The sequence below is a fragment of the Carcharhinus amblyrhynchos genome, chromosome 7, assembly GCF_965287045.1.
Source record: "Carcharhinus amblyrhynchos chromosome 7, sCarAmb.v2.hapA, whole genome shotgun sequence".
In the NCBI taxonomy this organism is placed as follows: Eukaryota; Metazoa; Chordata; class Chondrichthyes; order Carcharhiniformes; family Carcharhinidae; genus Carcharhinus; species Carcharhinus amblyrhynchos.
In genome coordinates, this window is record NC_137330.1 from 122,069,259 (window position 1) to 122,087,902 (window position 18,644).

The window sequence follows — 18,644 nt, forward strand, 5'->3', positions numbered from 1 at the left end:
ATCCCTAAGAATCCTCTCCATCAACTTGCCTACCACTGATGTCAAACTCACCGGCCTATAGTTACTAGGGTTATCCCTCCTACCCTTTTTGAACAACGGTACCACGTTCGCTGTCCTCCAGGCCTCTGGGACCTCACCTGTGTCCAAAGAAGAGACAAAGATTTGCGTTAGAGGCACAGCAATTTCATCTCTCGCCTCCCTAAGCAGCCTAGGATAAATGCCATCGGGCCTTGGAGATTTATCAGTTTTAATGCTACCTAAAAGCCCTAACGCTTCTTCCCTTGTAATGGATAGTTCCTTCAATTGGTCTACAGCTCCCTCGAAGACTGTACCAGACATCAAGTCCCTCTCCTTTATGAATACCGACGTAAAGTATTCATTCAGGATCTCCCCCGTTCCCTCGGACTCTAAGCACAATTCCCCTCCTCTGTCCCTGAGGGGACCGATTTTTCCCCTAGCCACCCTTTTGTTCCTAACATGGGAGTAAAACGCCTTTGGATTTTCCTTAATCCTACCTGCCAAAGCCATTTCATGCCCACTTTTTGCCCTCCTACTCTCTCTGTATTCCTCCACCGCTCTCTCCGTTCCCAGTTGCTTAGACCTAACATACGCTCTGGTTTCCTCTCACAGTCCAAAGATGTGCAGGTTAGGTTGATTGGCCATGCTAAAAAAAAATTGCCCTTCGTGTCTGAGATGCGTAGGTTAGAGGAATTAGTGGGTAAGTATGTAGGAGTATTGGGGTAGGGCCTGAGTGGGATTGTGATCAGTGCAGACTTGATGGGCCAAATGGCCGCTTTCTGTACTGTAGGTTTCTATGATTTCTATGGTTCCTCATAGTGGGCAGGTACAGAAGGTGAAGTCATATGAGATCCGAGGTGAGCTGATAAGATGGATACAAAACTGGCTTGGGCATAGAAAACAGAGAATAGCATTGGAAGGGTGCTTTTCTAACAGGAGGTCTGTGACAAGCGGTGTTCCACAAGGATCAGTGCTGGATCTCTATTGTTTGTAATATATATAAATGATTTGGAGGAAAATGTAGGTGGTCTGATGAGTATATTTGCAGATGACACAAAAATTGGGGGAGTAGTGAATAGTGAGGAGGATTGTCAGAGGAATACAGCAGGATATAAATCAATGGAGACCTGGGCTGAAAGATGGCAAATGGAAATTAACCTGGACAAATTTGAGATGATGCAATTCAAAAGGTCTACTGCAGATGGAAAATATACAGTAAATGCTAGACCCTTTAGAAATATTACGTACAGAGGAATCTAGGCGTGCAGATCCACAGTTCCCTGAAGATGGCAACTCGGGTGGACAAGGTGGTCAAGAAAACTTATGGCATGCTGGTCTTCATCGGTAGGAGCATTGAGTATATGAATTGGAAAATCCTATTGCAGTTGTATAACACTTTGGTTAGGCCACAATTGGTCTAGTGTGTACAGTTCTCGTCGTCACACTACCAGAATGACGTTGATGCATTGGAAAGGGTGCAGAAGAGATTTACCAGGATGTTTTGGAGGATATGGACTTTGAAGAAAAGTTGAACAAACTTGGATTGTTTTCATTGGGGCGCCGGGGGGACCTGATAGAGGTTGACAAGATTATGACAGCTTGGATAAAGTGGATAGTCAGAGTCTTCTTTCCCAGAGTCGAGGGGTCAATTACTCGGAGGCATAGTTTAACGAATTTATTGGATTTCTATGAGGATGTGGCTAGTGCGGTAGACAGAGGGGAACCGGTGGATGTGGTGTTTTTAGATTTCCAAAAGGCATTTGATAAGGTGCCTCACAGAAGGCTGCTGCAAAAGGTTAGGGTGCACAGAGTTGGGGGTAAAGTGTTAGCATGGATAGAGGATTGGTTGTCTAATAGGAAGCAGAAAGTTGGAATCAATGGGTGCTATTCTGGTTGGCAGTTGGTGACTAGTGGAGTGCCACAGGGATCAGTGCTGGGGCCTCAACAGTTTAGCATTTACATAGATGATCTGGAGGAGGGGGCTGAGTGTAGGGTGACGAAATTTGCTGATGACACAAAGATGAGTGGAAAAGCAAATTGCGTGGAAGGTGCGGAAAGTCTGCAGAGGGATCTGGATAGGCTGAATGAGTGGGTGAGGACCTGGCAGATGGAGTATAATGTTAGCAAATGTGAGGTTATCCACTTTGGTAGAAATAATAGTAGGAGGGATTATTATTTAAAAGGCGAAAAGCTGCAGCATGCTACGGTGCAGACGGACCTGGGGGTCCTTGTGCACGAATCACAAAAACCCAGTCTGCAGGTGCAGCAGGTGATCAAGAAGGCGAATGGAATGTTGGCCTTTATCGCGAGGGGGATAGAATATAAAGGCAGGGAGGTCTTGCTGCAACTGTACAGGGCACTGGTGAGGCCGCAGCTGGAGTACTGTGTGCAGTTTTGGTCGCTGCATTTGCGGAAGGTTATATTGGCCTTGGAGGGAGTGCAGAGAAAGTTCACCAGGCTGATACCGGAGATGAGAGGGTTAGCCTATGAAGAGAGATTGAATAGACTGGGTCTGTACTCGTTGGAGTTTAGAAGGATGAGGGGGGATCTTATAGAGACATATAAGATAATGAAGGGGATAGATAGAGTAGAGGTAGAGAGATTCTTCCCGCTTAGAAAGGATAGCAGGACTAGAGGGCACAGCCTCAAGATAAGTGGGGGGCAGTTTAGATCGGAGTTGAGGAGGAACTTCTTCACTCAAAGGGTGGCGAGTCTCTGGAATTCTCTGCCCGTTAAAGTGGTGGAGGTTACCTCGATAAATATATTTAAGTCATGGGTAGATAGATTTCTGATAGACAGGGGAATTATGGGTTATGGGGAGAAAGCGGGAAAGTGGAACTGATCCACTTCAGATCAGCCATGATCTTATTGAATGGCGGGGCAGGCTCAAAGGGCTAGATGGCCTACTCCTGCTCCTATTTCTTATGTTCTTATGTTCTCATAGATTGAAAGTGAGAGGGGGAAAGTTTAAAAGAGTTTTAAGGAGGAAGTTTTTCTCAGAGGATGGCGAATGCCTGGAACGTGCTGCTGAAGGAGGTGGTGGAAGCAGATTCTATAACAATGTTCAAGAAACATCAGGACAGATACATGAATAGGCAGGGAATAGAGGAATATAGATCACATAGAGGCAAGGGAATTTTAGATCAGAAAGACATTTGTATTGGCGTAGAGTTGGTGCGCCAAAGGGCCTGCTCCTGTGCTATAGTGTTTCTTCTAAAACCCCTCTCTGCGTGGATTTCCTCCGGGTGCTCTGGTTTCCTCCCACAATCCAAATGTGTGCAGGCTAGATTGATTGGCCATGCTAAATTGCCCCTTTGTGTCAGAGGGAATTAGAAGGGTATATACATATGGTTACAGGGATAGAGTTAGGGTGAGATTATTATCTGTGCAGGCTCGATGGGCCACATGGCCTCCTTCTGTACTGTAGGGATTCTATGATGCAGATTTATTAGAGAACCAGATAGGTCTTTTATAATTATAAGTGATAGTTTCATGGTCACCATTACTGAGGTTAGCTTTCAATTCCAAATTAATTAATTTAATTAAAATTTCACCAGCTGGTGGGATTTGAACCCAGAGCATTAACCTGGGTCTCTGAATTAAATCAAATGGTATTACCATTCTCCACTCTCTCCTTCAGTACTACCATGTCAGAAAACCATATGAAATAGGAACTGGAGTAGGCCGTTTGACTCCTCGAGCCTATTCTGCCGTTCAGTAGAATCACAGTTGATTCAACATTCCTCACATCCACTTTCCTGCCCTTGGCACGTAACCCTTGGTTCCCTTACTAATCAAAAATCTATCCATCTCAGACTTAAATATACACAAAGACAGCCTCCACAGCTCCCTGTGACGAGTTTCAAAGACTCACAATTCTCTGAGAGAAGAAATTCCTCCTTATCTCTATCTTAAATTGGCACCCCAATATTCTGAGACTATGCCCTCTGGTTCTAGACTATCCCATGAGGAGAAATATCCTTTCAGCATTTAGCCTGTTAAATCCCTTAAGAATTCTCTATGTTACAATGAGATCACCTTGCATTCTTCTAAATTCCAATGAGTAGAATCCCAGCCTGTTTAGTCTTTCCTCATAAAACAATCCCTCCATAAAACCATTGAACCATAGAAGTGAAACAGCACAGATGGGATCTATTCAGCCCATCTTGTCCATGCCAACCCAAGGATACCCAGGTACCCTTTTTTCCTGCACATGACCCATAGCCTTGTAACTTAAAGCACTTGAGGTGCAGATCCAGGTACATTTTCAACATGTTTAGGCTCTCTACCTCTACCACCAACTCAGCCAGCACTTTGCAGACATCCATCACCCTCTGCATAAGAACGTTTTTCCTCGTGTCCCCTTTAATCCTTCTACCAGTTAGCATGAATCTTTGATTCCTGGTTTTTGAACTCAGCCAAGAGAAACAGGCTCCTCCTGTCTACTTTCTCTCCACCCTTCTCAGTTTTGTATATCTCAATCATGTCACCCTCTCAGCCTTCTCTGTTCCAAGGAAAATAACCCCAACCTCTCCTCGGAGCTACAATTCTCCTGCCCTTGGAACATTCTAATAAATCTCTCTCTCTCTCTCTCCAGAGCAATTGCATCGTTCCATACCGGGGCTGATCCTAGTGAAGCATCTCTGAACTGCCTCCAATTAAATAATATATTTTCTTAAATAAAGGGACCAAAACTGCTCACAGCACTCCAGGTGTGGTCTCATCAATATCATGTAGAGTTGCAGCAAGACTCCAACCCCCTTGAAATAAGGGCCAACATTCCATTACCCTTCCTGATTACCTGCTGCATCTGTGTGCTAGCTTTCTGTGTTTCGTACACAGGCATCCCCAAGCCCCTTTGTGTTGCAGCATTCTGCAGTTTTTCTTAATTTAGGTAACGCCCTGTTCTTTTGTTTTCCCCTCCAGTATGAATAACTTCATATGTTCCCACATTATTCTCCATTTGCCAACTTTTTACCCACTTAATTAACCTAGCAACGTCTCTTTGTAAACTCTTTTTATTCTTCTCGCAACTTGCTTCTCCAGCTATTTTTTGTCATCTGAAAATTTGGCTTCAGTACACTCGCTTTCTTCCTCCAAGCCATTAATATTGTAAACAGCAAGTAGGGACCCGATTGGTTATAGGTTGCCAACCTGTAAAAGAACCACTTATCCTCAGTTGCTGTTCCTGCCTATTAAGCCAACTCTCCATCCTTGCCATTATACTATTCCAACACCATGTTCTCTTGTAACTTAACCTTTTGTGAGGTATCTTGCCTTACATCATCTAGAAGTTCAAATCTGACACATCTTCTAGTTCCCGCCTGTCCACTCTAATTGAGACTTGCACAAAAAAATTCTAATAAATTAATCAGACACGACTTCCCTTTCATTAAGCCATGTTGCTTGATTACAGTATGATTTTCCAAATGTCTACTATTATTTCCTTACTAATTGATTCCAACATTTTTCCAACAATAGATGTTAGGCTGATCGACCCATAGTTCCCTGCTTTTTGCCTCCCTCCCTTTTTGAATAGGGGGGGTCGCATTGGCTGTTTTCCACTGTTCCACTGCTTCTCCAGAACCTAAAGTTTTTGGAAAATTACAACCAATGCATCCAATATCTCGGTGGCTATTTCTTTTAGGATCCAACAATGCAAGCCACCAGGGCAAGGGAACATATCTGTCTTTAGCCCCATTAGATGGCCGAATGCCACTTCTCTATTGATGGTGATGATACTTAATTCCTCCCCGTCTCCTTTAATATTAATGGGATGCTTAAGGACTGAAGTAAAATATTTGTTTAACTGTTCTGCCATTTTCTTGTTCCCCATAACTATCTCCCCAGATTCACTTTCAAAGGGGCCTATGTTCACTTTGACCATTCTCTTCCTTTTTGTATATTTAAAGAAGATCTTATTGTCAGTTTTTACATTTCTCTCTGTGTTGCCATCATAGTTTACTTTCTCTCACCTTATTTTTTTTCATCCCAGTATTCAGGGCTATCACTGACTTTTGCCTCCTTAAATGCTTTTTCTTTCAACTTAATGCTCTCAGCTTCCTTGGTTAGCCGTGGTTGGCTTATCCCACTCTTAAAATCTTTCTTCCTTACTGGGATATATTTTTGCTGAGAGTCATGAATTATATCTTTAAATGCCTGCCATTTCTTTCTTACTGTCTTTCCTGCTAATTTATCCATCCAGTCCACTTTAGCTAACTCTATCCATGTCTCAATGTAATTTTCTTAATTTAAGTTAATCACAGTTGTTTCACTGACAAACTAAGTAGAGAGCCACTCAGTTCAATTGACTGGACGACTGGTTGTTGATGCAGGGTATACCAATTACGCACGGTCAGTTCCTGAATCAACAGGAACATAGAACATAGAACATTACAGCGCGGAACAGGCCCTTCGGCCCACAATGTTGCGCCGACCAGTCTTATTTTTAAAAAAAAACATTGACCCACTAATCTAAACCAATCCCTTTTCGTCCATAAACCTATCCACCAATCTCCTAAACGCCCCCAAACTAGGCGCATTTACAACTGCAGCAGGCAGGGCATTCCAGTCCCTCACCACCCTCTGGGTAAAGAACCTGCCCCTGACATCCGTCCTATAACTACCCCCCCTTAATTTAAAGCCATGCCCCCTCGTGCTAGATTTCTCCATCCGAGGAAACAGGCTATCACCATCCACCCTATCTAAACCTCTAATCATCTTATATGTTTCTATAAGATCCCCTCTTAGCCGCCTTCTTTCCAGTGAAAACAACCCCAAATCCCTCAGTCTCTCCTCATAGGACCTCCCCTGCATACCAGGCAACATCCTGGTAAACCTCCTCTGCACCCTCTCCAAAGCCTCCACATCCTTCCTGTAATGTGGGGACCAGAACTGCACACAGTACTCCAAGTGCGGCCGCACCAGAGTTGTGTACAGTTGCGACATGACGCTGCGACTCCTAAATTCAATCCCCCTACCAATAAACGCCAGGACACCGTACGCCTTCTTAACAACCCTATCCACCTGATTCCCAACTTTCAGGGATCTATGTACACATACACCTAGATCCCTCTGCTCCTCCACTCTATTCAAAGTCCTCCCGTTAGCCCTATACTCAACACATCTGTTATTCCTACCGAAATGGATTACCTCACACTTCTCCGCATTAAACTCCATCCGCCACCTCGCGGCCCAGCTCTGCAACCTGTCCAAGTCACCCTGCAAACTTCGACACCCTTCCTCACAATCTACCACACCTCCGACTTTGGTGTCATCAGCAAACTTACTAAATGCAGGAAGGCCCTGCATTTTCAACATTGCCCCTCCCCTTGAGTTGTGGTGATCCTCAGGTTAAATCATCATCAATCAGCTCTCCCCTCAAAGGGCAGAGCAGCCTACTGTCACCTGGGACTATTGTGGCTTTACCTTTGTAAATATGAGTGTGTGTGTGTGTTTGTGTGTAATGCTGAATTTGCCAGTCTTCCCCCTAACTTCCATCAGGGGGCACCCTTTGACAGGAGATATGATCTTGGAAGCTGGAAATACACTTTCTGCAATTGAGTGTTCTCAGTATATTCATTTTTTGAAAGATAACTTCTATATTTTATTTTACTTTGCACAGATTCTTAGGTTTAGAAATTTAATTTACAAAAGTTAACTAATTTTTTATTAAATTTCACCTTCTTCCTAAACAGACAGCAAATAGCTGTAGAAACCAGAGCTAGATGCTGTTGATCTAGCATTATGGCCATATTAGGGTGTGCTTGTTAAGGAATATTCCTTCCTTTTGAGATTGAAGTTGTTTGATCCTTTTTAGGCTTCATCTGAGTAGACTGCATTTGCAGCTCAGATTGGTTGTCGATGCAAAACATGGATTTTATATTTTCCTCACCCATGACTTGCTCGTTTTGAATGCAATAAATTTGGCTGCGTTTTGATACCAGGATGAAATTGGTGAATCAAGTGGCCTTTTTACAATCCCTGAAACAGTATTATGTAAAAGTACAGTCCCATTTGCTGCACTTCATTTACTGGAGGAATATCTGCCTACGTGGAATGTAGCTAGAATCCAGAATGCTCAACCTTGAGAGTGTAATGGAGCCAAATTTCCTTATTTTTAGCAGTCTTTGTACAGATCTGTGTGCTCTCTCATTACTGCCTTGCAGCATTTGCTTTGAAAAGGGAATTTAATAAGCACCTGGAGAGAAAATTTGCAGGGTTATGGGGAAAGAACAGGTGAGAGGAACTAGATAAATATAAGTGGCCTTTGGAAAGAGTCACCGTAATCTTAGCAGGCTGAACAGCTTCCTGCTGTTCTACAACCAATCTGTATGATTCAAATCCCAAGTGTCTTTAAACAGAAATTCACTCAAATCATGCTTAAAGTTAATGTATAGTTTATGTAAATCACACTATTATTGTATGTTGTTGTCTTGTTTTCAATTCCCTCCATGGCTTCACCCCTGCTATCTCCATACACCCATAGAACCCTCTCTTCGGCCAAACCTTTGATCATGTACCCTAATGGTTCCATATATGAATTGATGGAAAATGAAAAAAAAATTCTCTGATTACACTTCTGAGAGCTGCCCTGAGATGTTTAACAGCATTAAGAGTGCTGTGTAAATGCACATTATTGTTGTTGTAAACCTTTATCACTTGGCATGAGGGATTCTGGAATGCATTGGAGATTCAATATCATAGTCATAGAGGTTTACAGCATGGAAACAGACCTTTCGGCTCAACTTGTTCATGCCCCTCTTTTTTCTACCACTAAGTTTACCCCAATTGCCTGCGTTTGGCCTATATCCTTTCATACCCATTTACCCATATAACTGTCTACATGCTTTTTAAAGGACAAAATTGTACATGGCTCTACTACTACCTCTAGCAGCTTGTTCTAGACACTCCTCACCCTCTGTGTGAAAAGATTGCCTTTCTGGACCCTTTTGTATCTCTCCCCTCTCACCTTAAACTTATGCCTTCTAGTTTTAGACTCCAGAACCTTTGGAAAAAAATGTTGACTATCTAACTGATCTATGCCCCTCATTATTTTATGGACCTCTATAGAATCACCCCCAAACCTCCTATGCTCCAGGGGAAAAAGTCCCAGCTATTCCAGCCTCTGCTTATAATTCAAGCCATCAAGTCTTAGTAGCATCCTAGTAAATCTTTTCTGCACTCTTTCTAGTTTAATAATGTCCTTTCTATATTAGGGTGACCAGAACTATACACAGTATTCCAAGTGTTGTCTTACTAATGTCTTGTACAACTTCAACAAGACATTCCAACTCCTGTATTCAGTGTTCTGACCAATGAAACCAAGCATGTCGAATGCCTTCTTCACCACCCTGTCCACCCTGTGATTCCACTTTCAAGGAGCTATGAACCTATACCCCTATATCTTTGTTCTATAACTCTCCCCAGCGCCCTACCATTAACTTAGTAAGTCCTGCCCTAGTTCGATCTACCAAAATGCATCACCTTGCATTTATCTAAATTAAACTCCATCTGCCATTCATCAATCCTCTGGTCCAATTGATCAAGATCCCGTTGCAATCCCAGATAACTTTCTTCACTGTCTACTATGCCACCAATCTTGGTGTCATCTGCAAACTTACTAACCATGCCTCCTAAATTCTCATCCAAATCATTAATATAAATGACAAGACCTTGCACCGATCCCTGAGGCACACTGCTGGTCACAGGCCTCCAGTTTGAAAAACAACTCTCTACAACCACCCTTTGTCTTCTGTCATCAAGCCAACTTTGTATCCAATTGGCTACCCCACCCTAGATCCCGTGAGATTTACACTTCCCGCAAAAACCTACTGTGTAGTATCTTGTCAAAGGTCTTGCTAAAATCCATGTAGACAACATGAACTGCACTGCCCTCATCTATTTTCTTGGTGGCCCCTTCAAAAAAACTCAGTCAAATTTGTGAGACATGATTTTCCACCCACAAAGCCATGCTGACTGTTCCTAATCAGTCCTTGCCTCTCTAACTGCCTATAGATCCTTCTAACAACTTACCTACCACCGAGGCTCACCGGCCTGTAGTTCCCAGGCTTTTCCGTGCAGTCTTTCTTAAACAAAGGCACAACATTTGCCACCCTCCAATCTTCAGGTACCTCACCCGTGGCTGTTGATGATTCAAATAGCCCTGCAAGGGGATGCACAATTTCCTCCCGAGCTTCCCACAATGTCCTGGGATTCACTTCATCAGGTCTCTGGGGATATATCTACTTGGATGCGCTTTAAGACTTCCAGCATCTCCTTTGCTGTAATATGTATATTCTTCAAGACATCACTATTTATTTCCCCAAATGTCAGGCTACAACCTGTCCATTAAGTTTCTCCATCTAAGTTCCACAAATGAACAGTTAAATTTCCCAAAACTGCAGCACGTGCTGTCTTACGGCCAAGCTTTTCAATCAAAATATTGTCTCAGCTGGATGCAGGAGGTCCTGCGGCATTTTACAGAGCAGAGTACTTGGCATGGCCAATATTCTTCCCTCAGCTGAAAATACCAAAAAGAGTTTTACTGGTGATTCTTGGAGCTACTTGTCTGCATAACCAGCGTGGAAAGCAGTTCAGTGTGTGAAGTGCTTTGAGATGTTTTGATGCTTCATAACTGTAAGTTTAATTATTCATAGGATTGTACAGTAATGTTCTGCCTCTTATTCACCAGTGAGTATTACCATTTCCATCAAGCATGGATTCCACTCCGTTGGATGCCAGCTGAGGCCATATTTGAGGATGATTTCTCCACAAAGTCTGACGTGTGGTCTTTTGGAGTCCTGATGTGGGAAGTCTTTTCACAGGGGGAGCTGCCGTTTTCCAACTTTAGTGATGCCGAAGTGTTAACAGGTATTGAAGTGTGTTTTATTTGTTCCAGTGTTCTCATCCTCACGTGTACCCTTACTGCTGCACTGATGCCAGATTAGAACACCACAAACTGTTGTTATCAATATTTACTATCCTAATTTGAGGCATGTGTGGATTAATGAGAAGGTGGATTTAAGCTTCACATGGAGCACACCAGAATGAGAGGGAGTGGGATAGCTTGACTTTCGGTCCGGACATAGCTCGGCACAACATCAAGGGCTGAAAGGCCTGTACTGTACAGTACTTTTCCATGTATGCATGTCTGAAGACCTGTATTTATCTTAAATATGTAGACCAGAAAATCTAAAGTTTGAGTTTCAGTCTGCTCCATCTAATAGTAGCTGATTGCTGTCCAGTGAGAAGTATGCATGTTTCAATGAGCTGATGATCACTTCTAGTGTGATATGCGCCATGGTCAAATAAAAAAAACTTGTATTTATGTAGCACCTTATCAAATTTGCAGCACTCCCCACCATTGCTTAACTCATGAATTTCTTTTGAAGTGCAAGAGACATTGTGTAGATAATGAGGCAATTAGTTTGTACGTAGTAAGGAATGTAGATGTGTGTATTTTATCATTTCTCCTTACCTTTTGACATAAGAACATAAGAAATAGGAGCAGGAGCAGGCCATCTAGCCCTTCAAGCCTGCCCCGCCATTCAATAAGATCATGGCTGATCTGAAGTGGCTCAGTTCCACTTTCCCGCCTTCTCCCCATAACCTTTAATCCCCTTGTCTACCAAAAACCTATCTACCCGCATCTTAAATATATTTAGCGAGGAAGCCTCAACCACTTCAACGGGCAGAGGATTCCAGAGATTCACCACCCTTTGCGTGAAGAAGTTCCTCCTCAACTCCATTCTAAACTGTCCCCCCCCCCTTATCTTGAGGCTGTGCCCTCTAGTCCTGCTGTCCTTTCTGAGCGGGAAGAACCTCTCCACCTCTACCCTATCCACCCTTTTCATCGTCTTGTATGTCTCAATGAGATCTCCCCTCATCCTTCTAAACTCTAACGAGTACAAGCCCAGTTTATTCAGCCTCTTCTCATAGCTCAACCCCCTCAATTCCGGTATCAGCCTAGTGAACCTCCTCTGCACTCCCTTCAAAGCCAAAATATCCTTGCGCAAGTGCAGTGACCAAAACTGCGCACAGTACTCCAGCTGCGGCCTCACCAGTGCCCTGTACAGTTGCAGCAAGACCTCCCTACTTTTATATTCAATCCCCCTCACTATGAGGGGGAGTTTATTAGTAGCTTATTCTATCTTACTTTATGAAAGCCTAGATAAATTGGCTCATTTTTAAACATAACTGTTGGGTCTGGAAAGGATATCCAAGGGAAAGGGAACCTTGTTTCTATCAGCAGAGGAAGGTTTGAATGAAAACACAAAGGCAGTCATTTCTCCTCATCCGGATTTGCAACAATTTGGTTTATCCCAGCCAGACAGTGACAAATCTGGGCAGGGTTGTCTTGCCAAGGTTGACATCTTGTGGGGAACCTCATAATATGGGTAATACCCTATTTTACTAAGACAAATTGTAAATTGGCAAATGTGTGCTGACAATATCTGCTTGATAGATATTGTCTATCAGAGGCGACAGTGAAGGTTCAGAATAAATATATCCCCATCAAGAATAAAGATTGGACATCACATCTAGAGCCTACTGGAAATCAAGAAGCATACAAAGTAAGATAACAAAATAGGAAGCTTATGTTAGACATCAAAGCAGCATTAAATTGAGGTGACAAAAGGATTCTGAGTAAACTGATGGTTAACAGGAATTTTGGGAGGGAGTAGGGGGGGGGTGGAACTCTTTGCTGTCTGGACTCATAACTTTCATGAAGAAAGATGGTTGTCAAATATCTCAGTCCGAGGACATCTCTGTAGGAATTCCCCAGGTAATATCCTAGGTCCAACCATCTTCAGCTCATTTATCAATGACCTTCCCTCCACCGTAAGGTCAGAAGTAGAGATGTGCACTGACGATTGCACAATGTTGTGTTCCATTCATTATTCTTCAAGTAATGAAGATGAGAATGCCCACACGCTACAGGACCTGGTCAACGTTCAGGGCTGGACTAATTATATGCCAAATAACATTCGTGCCATGAAAGTGCTTGGTAGTGACTATTTCCAACACCTGGAATCTTAACTATTGCCAGTTAACATTCCATCATTAAATTCCTCCACCATCAACATCCTGTGGGTTGCTACTGACCAGAAATTGAAGAGGGCCAGCATTATAGACATTGTAACCATAAGAGCAAGTCAAAGGCTGGGAATTATGTGGTGAGTAACTCATCTCCTAACTCCCCAAAACCTTCGCACCATCTACAAGATACAAGTCTGTCCACCTGCCTGGGTGAGTGTGATACTAACACCCAAGAAATTCCACACTATTCAAGCTGACCATCAATGCACAGTGGCAGTTGTGTGTACCACCTACAAGACTGCAGTAATATATCAAGGCTCCTTTGAGAGCACCTTCTAAACACGCAACCTCTTATACCTAGAAGGCCAAAGGAAGCAGATGCATAGGAACAGCTCCTACAAGTTCCTCTCCAAGCCAAAGGCCATTTGACTTGCACCAAATTGTTTTTCAAACACTGTCTCTGGGTCAAAATCCTCAAACTTCCTTTCAAACAGCAATGTATTAGGGTTACCACACTGCGTGAAATGCAGCAATTCAAGAAGATGGCTCACCACCACTGTCTTGAAGGCAATTTAGAATGAGCAATGAATGCTGATCTTGCCAGCAACACCCACATCCCACGAAAAAAAAAGTGTTAAGTAAAATAAGAGCACAAAATGATGGAAATGTTCAGCACATTTAACAGTATAAATGAGCAGAGAAGTAGAGTTAATGTTTCAGGTTAGTGACTGGATAGATAACTGTTTTGTATCATATACAGTATACGATTCTTTACACCATACACTATTCTTTATGGCATTTACATTATTGGTCAAATAGTCTCCTTGTGCGATAAATTTATGATTCAGATTTTTCCACACCGTCTTTTCCCTGCCTTCAGCACCCATGTCTCCATTGTTTCTTGGTGACCAGCTGGACACAGTACTCGAACTGTTTGGTTATCCCTTCCTCTGACTTGTGCTCCACTTTTCTGATGGTTATTCATTGTCTTATTAGCTTTGTTCATCTGCACTAGTTGGACACATTTTATGTCAACTTTCAAGGCTCAACTTATTCCTGTAGAGTTTTAATTTGATCCTGTAATGATGTACTACTGATATTCCAGGAATTAATTGGATTATGAGCCACCAGATGGTGCTATTGCTTGACTTTCAGTAACGAAGGCCCATTTATCATTAACCTGCCTCCCAGTGCTGGGAGTATTGCTGATGCTTGTGAGGGCTAGCATTATCTTGCACATTTTCTGATTATATTTGTGCATTTGATTTGCACATTTTGAAATGTACCAAGGATGATGTATTTGAAGCATGGTTTCAGCTGCAATACGTGAACTGGAAAGAGCAACACACGGGGCTTTTTGATTCCCTCTGGCTCAGTATAAATGTCCCATCCCAGTGTGGTATGGAGCCATATCAATAGAAGAAAGTCTAATTTTAATCCTTCTATTTGATAAGCTAATCTCGCCTGGAATGCGAGTGCTACTATAAGACTGTTTCCTTAGGCGGCGGAATTCCCACTTGAGATCACTTTGCAATGGCGTATATGTGCGCACACACAAATCTCCATCACCATCCAAAACTTGAGAAATTACTCAGTGCCTTCAGAAGGAACATGCTAGAGATCTCCCAATCCTATTGGATCATTGCTTAGAGAATATTGTTAATGTCACATGTTGTAGAATTGCTTGCTAGCTCTGCCAGTAACCAGAAGACCTTTTAATTTTGCTTCTCCTCTCCCCACCAACTAAAGAGTTCAAAAATTCTTTTTCAAGCAACTGATTATTTGAAAGATATACAAATGCACAAAGATGCATTTGCTGCACACTGCAGCTGTATGATCTGACAGGTGGACACACTCAGTCTCCAGTTCTAAGTAGGAAGCACTGGCTTCATTTCACGTATATGTTCCACAGTGATAGATCACAGATCATTGAAACCCCACAGTGCAGAAGGAGGCCATTCGACCCATCAAGTCTGCATCGACAACAATCCCACCCTAGGCCCTATCCCTACAACTCCACATATTTACCCAACTAATCTCTTGAACCTACACATCCTGGGGCACAAATTTAGCATAGCCAATGCACCTAACCCACGCATCTTTGGACTGTGGGAGGAAACCGGAGCACCTGGAGGAAACCCACGCAGACACAGGGAAAATGTACAAACTCCACATAGATGGTGGCCGAAGCCGGGAATCAAACCTGGGTCCCTGGCGCTGTGAGGCGGCAGTGCTAACCACTGTGCTGCCATGCTGCCCAGATGTGGGTATGCCGGCGTTGGACTGGCGTAAACACAGTAAAAAGTCTGACAACACCAGGTTTTAGTCCAACCTATTTATTTGATAATATTCTCACAAGCTTTCGAGGGGACAGCCTCTTCGTCAGGTGAATGGAGAGTTCTGGCCTCAGACAGAGCATATAAAGCACAGACAGTTTAGAGATTACTGATTAAAATGCGAATCCTTACACCTAACCTGCTGTTCAAGACCTGAAGTGGCTGACAATGTGAGTGGTAGGAGCACTGATCACAGTTTAAAGAGATGTGTATTGTCTCCAGACAGTACAGTAAGTGAGGTTTTGCAAACCCAGGCAAGTCACGGGGGTTACAGATAGTGCGACATGAACCCAAGATCCCTGTTGAGACCGTCCTCATGTGATAGCCAAGTTCCGCACACATGAGGACGGTCTCAACAGGGATCTTGGGTTCATGTCGCACTATCTGTAACCCCCGTGACTTGCCTGGGTTTGCAAAACCTCACTTACTGTACTGTCTGGAGACAATACACATCTCTTTAAACTGTGATCAGTGCTCCTACCACTCACATTGTCAGTCACTTCAGGTCTTGAACAGCAGGTTAGGTGTAAGGATTCGCACTTTAATCAGTAATCTCTAAACTGTCTGTGCTTTATATGCTCTGTCTGAGGCCAGAACTCTCCATTCACCTGACGAAGAGGCTGTCCCCTCGAAAGCTTGTGAGAATATTATCAAATAAATAGGTTGGACTAAAACCTGGTGTTGTCAGACTTTTTACTATGCTGCCCAGAGCCAGAGACAATCTTTGTCTGTCTCCAAACTGTCCATGGAACCAAGAATCTGTTTGAACCGTGAGAAGGGATTCTGTTGTTGAGAAGGTTTGGATCTTAGGGCTGTCTTGTGATCGATGGAGATAAAACTCTTGTTTTTAATAAGAACACTGGATGACATTCCTGGCAGTGATGGTTAAAAGATTGACCATCAGCATCTTTATTTCAATTTCCCCACCCTGCTTGTAAAAATAAAACAAAACAGCTCTGAATTTCTAAAGCATCTTTCGTAATCTCAGGACATTCCGAAGCACTTTCTAGCTAATTAAGTACTTTTGTAATATGAGGAAATGTGGCATTCAAATTGCTCATCACAAGAACTCTCAAACAGCAGCGTGATATTGATCAGGTAATCTATCCTGATGGAAAAATATTCGGCCAGGACACAGGAGAAGTGTGTGCGTGTGTGTGTGTGTGCGTGCGTGTGTGTGTGTGTGTGTGTGTGTGTGCATGCGTGTGTGTGTGTGGAGGGGGGCCAGCAGGGATGGAGACATGGGATCACTCCTATCACCTCCCCTTGAGCTCTTTGAATGTGATGGAGATATGTGGTGTCTTTCCTCCCTGCACTGTAAAAGGTGAAACCATTTGGCGGTGGGAGCTTCAGTATATGATGGGATGGGGAGAGTGAAGATGCACATCTTTACACATAAAGATGAACTTGTGTTTCATTTACAGGCATGCAGAACAGTCAAATCAAACACTCTGCACCTGAAAGCTGCCCACCTAAACTCTACAAACTGATGCAGCATTGCTGGGCGTCAAGCCCCAAGGACCGTCCATCTTTCAGTGAGATTGTCAACACTCTGGGCGAAATGCCTGCTGACAGCAAAGTCTGATGGGGATTAATGACTGCTCCCAGAATCATGTACAATGTTTAACAAGGCAAGATTGGCATCCCATCCAGGGCTTGCCTGCTGGCTGTGTCTCCTTGATTTTATAGTAACTTTTTGTGTTTTTTTCATCATTTCATCTGAGAAATAGAGCATCTCAATTTCATGGGACCTTTTGGCTTAATTTCAACACTACAGTTTGCTGTTTCCAAGGCCTTTCACCCACTGCTATCATTGTCCACGTGTTCCTGGAGGATTTTTGTGTCTCAAGTATGGCGTTTGAGATAATTACCTCCAAATACATCAGGGAGGGATTTGTTAGGTGGAGCGCAACATTACAGATTATTGTGCATTAACCAAGAGCAATAAATGATCACAGTACTCCACTAACTGCTCACCTGGAATACAGCGCTTGCTTCTCTTCTCAACAGGTTACTGGGTAGAATGAATTTGTTTCATTAAAACTGTTTATCTCAAAAAATAAGAGACCAAGCACAATCAATCTTTTAAATTTAATCCTGTTTAGAGAGAAGTTGCAAGCTATCTGAATGGACCATTGCCTGTTGGCGAATGGTGCATTATCTCAGGTTGTCTCCATGCCTGGAGCTTGTACATACTGTAGAAAACCACAATCTAACACTACCAACGTTGCTTAATGTAGAAAGAAACTGGAGAAACCTGTCTATTTATTTCAGTAGGTTCTCAATTATCTTGTCTTTCCAATATGGTACTGTTTATTTGCCTTTTTTAAAAACAAAGTTTATTTTATGTATGTTAACCGTTAAACATATATTTACAAGCAAAAATACTATATCGAAAGCCAGTGGTTAAACTGGCATTGCATATAGGCAAACCTGTATTGAACCAAGTGCCTGGCGTATGAAGGAACTGTTATCAATTTTCAAAACTGTAATGAAATGCAAGATCCTGATTTTATAATTCTTTTAAGAAACTTTTTTTATCAAGTTTTTCATTTTTGTATTAAGTGTGGAAATTAAACCTTGGCTGAAATGTTAGTTTTTTTAATTTGCATAAAACGTAGACATTTAGTTCATACTTGGCTTGTGCGTTTGGTTTTATATCTGTTATTTTTACATGCTGCTGTCAATAAAGTTCACACTTTCTGGTATGTCATTTTATTTCTGTCCATAGATTTCTACCATTTGAGTCTTGCATCACTGTCAGTAAGTCACAAGGAGAGGGGAAAATCTGGCCGTGTCTCAACTCTGAGAGAGGCTAGACATATGTATGTCACTGGGTAAGTGCTGGACAAGGCCATGGTGCAATATGGGCTATAGAGGAGCAATTGGAAGTAGCACTGCACATAACGTATATTTCTCTTTTTGATGCTATGTGAGCAGCCAATTTGAGAACAGCAAGCATCCACAAACGGTAATGTGATAATGATCAGATAATCTGTTTTAGAGATGTTAACCAGTTGTGCTGGGGAGAGGAGGCTGAATTAATCCACTGAGAATATCTATATCACAGGGCTGATCATCCTGTGTCAAAGGAAGAAAATAAGGAAAAGCCTGAAGAGGAGTCCAAGGACGTGAAATGTTAACTGTACCTCATTCCACAGATGCTGCCAGACCTGATGAGATTTTCTAACAGATTGTTTTTATTTCAGATTTATGGTATCTGCAGTATTATCCCTTTATTATTGAGGA

At 42.6% G+C, this 18,644-nt stretch overlaps 1 protein-coding gene across 1 annotated transcript in view; it reads left to right on the forward strand.

Annotated features, from left to right (window-relative positions):
- Nucleotides 1-18,103, forward strand: part of ptk7b (protein tyrosine kinase 7b) — a 377,620-nt gene extending 359,517 nt beyond the window's left edge. The window contains exons 19-20 of the mRNA XM_080193066.1: nt 10,712-10,890; nt 16,820-18,103. Of these exons, the coding sequence (XP_080049192.1) occupies nt 10,712-10,890; nt 16,820-16,980 (340 nt within the window). The 3' untranslated portion in view covers nt 16,981-18,103. The remainder of the gene's footprint in view (nt 1-10,711; nt 10,891-16,819) is intronic.
- Nucleotides 18,104-18,644: the final 541 nt, after the last annotated feature.